The sequence below is a fragment of the Belonocnema kinseyi genome, chromosome 1 (assembly GCF_010883055.1).
Source record: "Belonocnema kinseyi isolate 2016_QV_RU_SX_M_011 chromosome 1, B_treatae_v1, whole genome shotgun sequence".
NCBI lineage: Eukaryota > Metazoa > Arthropoda > Insecta > Hymenoptera > Cynipidae > Belonocnema > Belonocnema kinseyi.
The window spans coordinates 20918098-20926775 of NC_046657.1; the positions used below are offsets into that span (position 1 = coordinate 20918098).

The window sequence follows — 8678 nt, forward strand, 5'->3', positions numbered from 1 at the left end:
CGGCGTGAAAATCGCCCGCCTCGCTTATCGTGCGCCTCTCCCTCCCTCCACGTGAAATATCCCCCTCCACCCGCCAAGAATCGAGAGAGGCCGTTCCTCCACACCCCGTTTATCGCTCGCCGTGAAATCCGAGTGCAAGTAAAGTTGCAGTTTTGGTGAAGGTGCTGTGCGGAGTATATCGAGTGTTTTGCTCCCCTGATTTTTATTCATCACCCACACGGCCACCCTTTCCCCGTGTCCTCCCTCCCCCCCGCCCAAAAGTGTGAGAAAAATCGGTGCGGGCGGCGGATCGCGGTCGTCCCGGCGCGGACGGAAAGAAGCCACCAGGAGGCGCAGTGCCGGCGAAAAAGGGGTATTTTAATAACCCAAGTGAGAAAGACGTGAGCTAAGTATGTCCGTGAGAATGGAGAATGTAGCCGGCGTAGCCGCGCCGAGGAAGCTCAACTACAAGATGATGGTAAGTTTTTTTGCGTAACATGTTTTCTGCTGAATGTACCCTGATTCCTTGGTGTTGTGAATAAATCATTTCTTGTCATGTGATCTCTCCTTATTCTTCCTTTTCCGTACCTCTTCCCCCTTTTTGTACCTGTTGTTGACCAATAAATCTCCAACCTACCGGCGAAACGAATCGGGAGCGTTGCATCAGATTAACAAAAAGCGATTGGATCCTAGTTGTGTAGTTTAAATGACTCAAGTCGAATTGGGATCCAAAACGTCTTTTGTTTTTTTTAGAAGGGCGAGAGGAGGTCGCATGGCCGCCGAAGATTTGGTTCACGCTGCGAGTTTCTGACTTTTTGATTGAAAAGTTTTTGATTCGAGGCTAGTTCGACGGCCATGCGGCATGAGTAAAACGCCGGCTGATTGCGAGAGGAGTGGGAATTGTGCGACTGGGCTTAGATTCCATCGGAAGGCCATGCTGGTTGATATGGGGGCGGCGAGACACGGCCGACGGCCGCGGGCATCGCGGAACCAGCTTAGTTTGACAGTTTGCCGCGGGGCGTCTGCTGCCCCACCCAATCAACTCTTCCTCCTCCTGAGCCTCCCGGTTCCCCCTCCTCTTTATTTTCGTCCCCCACTCGTGTCTCGTACACGCAGTGGCGTAACTAGCGAGTCCGCTCTCGTGGAGGATTTTTTGTGCACTGTCATTTCGAGTTTCTGGTGACATTGTTCCTCAATTAGGGTGGGTTGAAAGTGCAGAAAGATTTTTAGACGTTTTCCATTCGGATGTTAGTAATGCGCATACGCGGTGCCATGACAGTTCCCGCGAATTCAAAAGTTTCGGCACTAAAACTGTAAAATTTGCAAATCTAATGTAGAAGAACAAATATAAATTTATACAAAAAATTATGCTGTTTTACTCCAATGTAAATAAAAGAACAAATTTAGTGCATATGACAGAAGTTAGGTTAGATTGAGGTTATAAAAGCATAATTTTGTATTTTTGGAAATTTGTCATAATTCTTTAATTTTTCAATGACTCGATTTTGTACAATTGACTTTCGTGGCAACCATAATATAAAAATTGTGAGTACAAGAAATATTTTGTGAACTGTAATTCAGCTACGATAAAAAAATGCAGATACTGCGTTTCTTGTTTGGACGAAGTTATTTTCATAACATTCTTTGGTAAAATATTTACTGATTAATTTGTCAATATTTGCTCGAATATATTAAGAATTTTAAAGAACATTTTTCCCCCGTTAAAAAAAAATTGTTTTTGAAAACGTGACGTATGAAGTTTGTTGTTTTTTATATCCGTTAAAGTTTTGGGAATCAGATAAAAAATTAATTGCAAATATTTTATTTGACCCTCAGTCTGGTCCTTTAAATTTTAAATGTCATATCAATCATCACTCTTGAAGACAAAAATGGCGTACTCAGTCAAGTTTTTTGTTCTTTCTTTTTTTTTTTTTTTTGAATTCGCAAGGTGGCTGCGCACTGACTCTTGGAGGGCGACTGCCGAGGACGATGGGAGTAAAGTTGGGTTAGGTTCGGACGAATGGCATTGCACGCCCTGGATAGTAAAGCTCTTCAACAATATCGATTATTTGCGGTTGCGGCATGCCGTGTATCCTCACAAATGCAGACTTTTATCATCTCTAATTTCTGGTGCGTGGGAGAGGTCCTGCGTTATCAGAAAAATTATTTCCGAAAAGGTTTTGAAATTAAAATATAATAATTAAAAATGAAATTGTTGATTAAAAAAATTAGATTAAATACATTTTTCAATCAGTGGTAATTTTTTTAACGAAATAGTTGAATGTTTAACCAAGAAGACGAATTTTCCACCAAACAAAATAAGTTTTTTTTTTACTAAAGAAACATGTTTTTCAACCTAAAATACAATGGTTATATTTTTAGTTGAAAAATTTAAATTTAACAAACAAATTTGAAAAAAATAGTTACATTTTCAGTTAAAAGCATATTTATTAACACAAACAAACGAACATTTTTATCTAAAATGAATCTTGCCAAAAGAAGAAATTTTTTAAGAAAGTGGTTACTTTTTACAAACGCGCAGAATTGTTGACTAAATAAGTTAAATTTTCCAACCAAGAAAATGAATTTTCCACACAGAAAAAATGTTGATAAATAAATTTGGAACCAAAAAAAAAATAGATTAATTTTCAAACAAATAAATAAATTTTGAACTAAAACAGATACGTTTTAAATTTAAAATTATATGATTGCATTTTCAGTTTAAAAAATATAATTATTAACACAACAAAATAAATTTTTAACTAAAATTAATCCTGCAAAAAAAAATTTGTTACCAAAAAATTAAACTTTCTACAAAAGCGCAGAATTATCATTAAAGAAGATACATTTTCCAACCAAAGAGGTGATTTTTAAAATAATTAGTTGAAGTTTTAACTTAGAAGATGAATTTTCAAAAAAAAAAAATAGATACTTTAATTTAAAAATATATGTACAAATTTTAAATAAAATAGTTAAATTTTATATCGAACAGATGAATTTTGAAATAAAATAGATACCTTTTAAATTAAAAATTATATAATTACATTTTTAGTTTTAAATATGTAATTATTAATACAAGGAAACAAATTTTAAACTAAAAATATGAATTTTGCACCAAAATAAATCCTGAAAAACAAAATAGTTAAACTTTTTACAAAGCAAATCGTTAAATTTTCAACCAAAAAGATCAATTTTAAACTAAATTAGATACATTTTAAACAAACAATGGAATAGTTAGATTTTAAATTAAAGAAACATTTTTTAACGCAAACCATTTTAACTAAATATATGAGTTCTTAACTAAAATTAATCCTGGAAAAAAAGAATTTTTTAAAAAGTAGTTAAATTTTTTACAAAAGCGCAAAATTATTGACTAAAGACGTTACATTTTCTACCCAAGAAGATGAATTTTCCACACAAACAAAATTTCAAATAAATACATACACTTTCAAACAAAAAAGAAAACAAATTTTAAACAAAATAGCTAGGTTTTGAACCAAACTAATTAATTTTGAACTAAAAAACATAAGTTTTAAACAAGAAATGGAATAGTTACATTTTCAATTAAACAAAAAATAATTATTTACAAAAAAAAATTTAACTAAAAATATTATTTTTTTTATAAAATGAATCCTACAAAAAAAATTTTAACAAACTATTTAAACTTTCCACAAAAGCACAGAATTGTTAACTGTAAATGAGATAATTTTTCAACGAGAAAAAACGAATATTAAGAAAAGTAGTTACATTTTTATCTAAAAAAATTAAATTTCAACTAAAATCATGAAGCTACTACTAAAAAAAAATGTCTAATATCAAATATTCCATCGAAAAGAATTTATTTTAAATAAAAAATGGTTAAATTCAACAACAAAATTCCAAGAAAATAGTTAAATTTTCAACCAAACTAGTGACTTTTAAATTGTCTTTCAACAACATTAATTTTTTACCCAAAACTATAATTTTTCAATTAAATATGTACATGAATTTTTTAACCTAAAATGGAAAGGTTAGATTTTTAATTAAAAAATAATCATTTTAAACTAAAAAGAAATAGATTTTAAACTAAATAATTAAATGTTCAACCAGATGAATTTTGAACTAAAATGATTAATCTGCAATTTAAAAAATGAATTTTTTACTCAAATATATCAACGAAAAATGAAATAGTTACATTTTCAGTTGAATTGTAATTTTCAACAATAAAAATTTTAACTAAAAATATAAATTTCCTACTAAAATCATGATTTGTCAGCCAAAAAAATAAATGTTTAACAAAGTAGTCGAACTTTCAACAAAAGAGCCGAATTTTTAACGAAAGAAAAATATTAAGTTATAGTAAAATAGTTCTTTTTTTAACTAGAAATATGAATATTAAACTAAAGTCATTTATGTACAACTAAAAAAAGAATAATTCACAAAAAATTTACCAAAATTTTTAAACAGCCAACATAGCAGAAAATTATTAAAAAATTAATTTTTTTATTTTGAAAAAATTAATTTCAAGAAAATATTTAAAAACATTTCATATGATTTTCTTAAATTTCAGCAAATAATGTAGTAGATTCAAATCAAATTTTTCTATTTTGCAAGGTTAGATAATATGAGGAAAATTGGAAGAAATTTAAGAGCGATTTAAAAATTTGTAAAATATAAAAATTAATTTTAAACTTAAAAAGAGTTCAACACATTTAAAATAAAATGTGGATTTTTGAAGATTTCGAAATAAAATCTTGAAGTTTTTTTTTCTTCAAAATTTTAAAAGCTTTTATGACGATTTTTGGCGACAAGTTTGATGAAAAATATTTTTTATCGACAGTCACTCCGGCAGTATTGCTTCGGGTTCATAGTCCGAATGTCGCGTGTTTAATTCTCGCTGTCTGCGGTTTTTATTTCATTTTTTATTGATTAAAATCTTTACAAATATAATTTCCTTCAATAATCTTCAAAAAATATGCAAACAGTAATGTTTTTAATGCTCTTTTAAAGGAAAAACTGTTGTTTTTAACTTTATCATGTTTTTTGCAATCAGAATTTATTTTTTATAAATTTTATTGTGATCAGAAATAGAATTTTTCGTTTACAAACTCTCGTTTATATTTCTATTTTTTTTAGATTGGTTAACCTTATGAAAATAATTAATACTATTTATAGAAATTAAATTTGAATAATTTTTTAGGAATCTTGGCTTCCTCTTTTTTTCCATAAATTATTTTTATTTAACCAGTCAAGTGTTTTACAGCATTTTTAAATTAATTTTCAATTGTATAAACAATTAAAATTTTTTTAAATAATTTTTTTTTCTAACTAACTCATTGAAGGGTAATATTTTTGTGGCGTATTGTGAAATATTTATGTTATTCATTTATTGCTACTCTATTATTTACAAAAATTCGTATTTCTTTAAATAGTTTTGTTATTTAAAAAATTTAGTTTTTAAAATAAATATTTGAAATGGACCTTTTTTTCTATAGTTAGTTAATATGGTAATCTGTCATTTTTAAAAGCAATATTTTATGCTTGAACCATATTATTATTATTTACAAAAATTGATTAAATAACTCAAGAAGCATTTCAGTTGAAAATTCAACTATTTTTATAAAAGTAGGGAAAAGTTATTCAACTTTTGGTTAGAAATGTATTATATTTTTAATTGAAAATTTGCCTTTTTTTTTGCAGAAAACGGTTGAAAATTAGTCTTTTAGTTAAAAATTGGTATTTTTTTTGGTTAAAAGATGAACTACTTTGTCAAAAATAAATTTTATTGCAGATTCATCGATTTAAATGAAAATTCATTTATTTGCTTCTGAATTTGAATGTTTTGTAAAAAAAATCTTTTATTTAGCTTAAAAATTAATTTTTGTACTAAAAACTTTTCTATTTTTCGTTACATTTTTTTTTTAAATTTGAAAACTAAACTACTTGTTTAAAAATTCACGTATTTTCTTAAAATTTATTATTTTTTTTGTACGAAATTTAGCTTTTTGGTGAAAAAATCATATTTTTTTTAAATTCATATTATCGGTTTGAAATTCGCCTTTTTGTCATTAAAATTTAACATTTGTGATCACTTTTTTTCGTTTTTTACTGAAAAATCTTCTTTGGCTGAAAATTGGTCTTTTTGGTAGAAAAATTAATTTAAAAAAATGAAAATTTAACTACTCCATGTTTGTTAAAAATTCCTCTTTTACGGTAGAAAACTAATCTATTCGGTCACAAAATTATCATTTTGGTTGAAAATTCAACTATTTCGTAGTCGTTTAAAAATTCGCTTAATATTTGGTTTAAATATTAACTTTTTTAATGAAAATTGAACTTTCCATCTTTGGTTGAAAATTTATATTTTCTAGTTGAAAATTCAACTGTTTGATAATTTCTTTACATATTTTGTTAAACTTTTTTTATGTTGTAGAAAATCAATCTTCTTAGTTGAAGATTTCAGTGAATGTTAAAAATTCTACTATTTGGTTGAATGTCCAACTTTTTTGTCCGTGATTTTTTTGAAATTGATCCTTTTCGTTAGAAATTTAAATATTTTGTGCAAAATTCGTTTTATTTTGGGTTCCAAATTAATTTTTTTTTTCATGAAAATTAAACAATTAAATTTTGGATCTAAAATGTACTTTTTTAGTTGAAAATGCAATTATTTGTTTAAAAATTCATGTATTTTGTTAAAATATTAAGCTAACATTTAATTACTTTTTTAAACATTCATATATTTTATTAATTTTTTTTTTGAAAATCAAGCGTTTAAAAAAAAATTAATTACTTATTTGAAAATTCGGATGTTTTGCTAATCATTGGTAGATATATTAGATTGTAAAAATTCAAAGAGAAGCAGTTGATCAGGTGAATTTAAAATGAACGAAAGTGTAACAATTTACAATTGAAAAATTATGTTTTTTAGTTTAAAACTAAATTATTTGTTTGAAAATTCATTTATTTTGTCAAATTTTTTTGTGTGAGAAACTATTCTTATTTTCTTTAAAATTTCATTTTTTTTTGTACTGTTCGAGTAATTTGTTGAAAATGCAATTTCTTTTTAGAAAATTGTGCTGTTCTGTTAATCATTTGAAGATAGATTCGATTCTGGAAAATTTAAAGAAAAGCAGGTGATTTGATGAATTTGAAATTATTGAAAATTTATGTTTTTTTAGTTGTAAATTCATGCATTTTGTGGAAAAAAATTTTTTCGTTTATAAAATTCATCTTCTTTGTTGAAAATTCATCTTTTTAGTAGAGAATTCATATTTTTAGTTTGAAAATTCGAGTGTGTGGTTAAAAATTGAACTATTTTGTAAAAAAAAAAATTAATTCTTTTTATAAAAATCCAAGTATTTTATTAAAAATTAAATTTGTGGTGGAAGATTCGATTCTGGAAATGAGAGAAGAGCAGGTGATCAGTTGAATTTTAAATCAATGAAAATTTATTTATTATTTTTAGTTGAAAATTCATTTTTTTGTTTAAAAATTCCAGTATATTTGTTTAAAAAAACAACTATTTTGTTGAAAATGTAATTACTTATTTGGAAAACCATGTACTTGAATGTAAATTGAATTACTTTTTTGAAAATTGAGGTATTTTCATGGGAGTTAAATTTGTTAGGAAAGATTTGATTCTGGAAACTGGAAGAAGAGCAGGCGATAAGGTGAATTTGAAACTCGATTTGACGAGAGTATAAAAATGCGTTCTAGAAAGCCGGAGAGGAATGCAGAGGCAATCGATAGAATCTCTATCCTCCCCGTCGCATCCCTCTTTCACCATCTGAAAAACGAGGAGGACGAGACATAAAGTATCAGGCAGTATCTCCGATATAAGACACCGCCATCTATGATCGCCTAGAAAGTCTAAATTTTAAATAGACTAAAACGACGCCATCTGTGGTGTGCACTTTAATCAATTTATGTGTACACTTTAATTAATTATTTATGTATGAGATCACTTTATGAGTTTTGAGGAGTCCAAGAGGAGGGTGTCTAATAATCGGGAAATATCGGCGAATTAAAATAAAACCGGGGAATAAAAATTCGAGCAGGGCATCATTTTGAAGTTTTGAAAAATGTGAAGTTTGAAAGGTTTCAGGAGAGTGAAATTATGTTTGAACGTCTGAATAATCCCGACAAAGAAAATATTCGAAATAGCAAATTCCGGTAATTGTAAATATCTTGAATCTACTGATTGTCAACTAATTACGATAAATTGTAATTAATTTTACTGATCATCAACTAATTTTCAATAAACTTTAATTAAGTATATTTCATTTCTTCAAGTTATACTGAATTTCGATTGATTCTACTGCATTTCAACTAATTTTATTGTATTTTAATTTATTCTACTTAAATTTCACGAGTTTGCTGCATTTCAATTATTTATACTGAAATTCAGTTAATTTAACTGAGGGTTCAACTAATTTGATTGAATTTTTATTAATTCTACATAATTTCAATGAATTCTACTAATTTAAAAAAAAAATCTACTGAAATTCCACGAATTATACTAAATTTCAACGAATTCTGCTGAAACTCAATTAGTTCTACTGGATATCATTAAATTCTACTGTATTTTAATGAATTCAACCAAATTTTAATACATTCTTCTAAATTTAATTAAATTTTACTGAATTTAAATAAATTCTGCTAAATTTCAACTAATTTGATTGAATTTTAATTATTTCTACATAATTTCAACGAATTCTACT

General features: G+C 27.3%; 1 protein-coding gene across 9 annotated transcripts in view; it reads left to right on the forward strand.

The window, feature by feature from the left end:
- The first annotated feature begins 6 nt into the window (after positions 1 to 6).
- The window catches only part of LOC117175790 (protein alan shepard), a 79574-nt gene continuing 70902 nt past the window's right edge, over positions 7 to 8678 (forward strand). For all 9 annotated transcript variants that reach the window (XM_033365880.1, XM_033365565.1, XM_033365641.1 and 6 more), the window contains exon 1: positions 7 to 457. In XM_033365880.1, coding sequence (XP_033221771.1) covers positions 392 to 457 — 66 coding nt within the window. In that variant the 5' untranslated portion in view covers positions 7 to 391. The remainder of the gene's footprint in view (positions 458 to 8678) is intronic.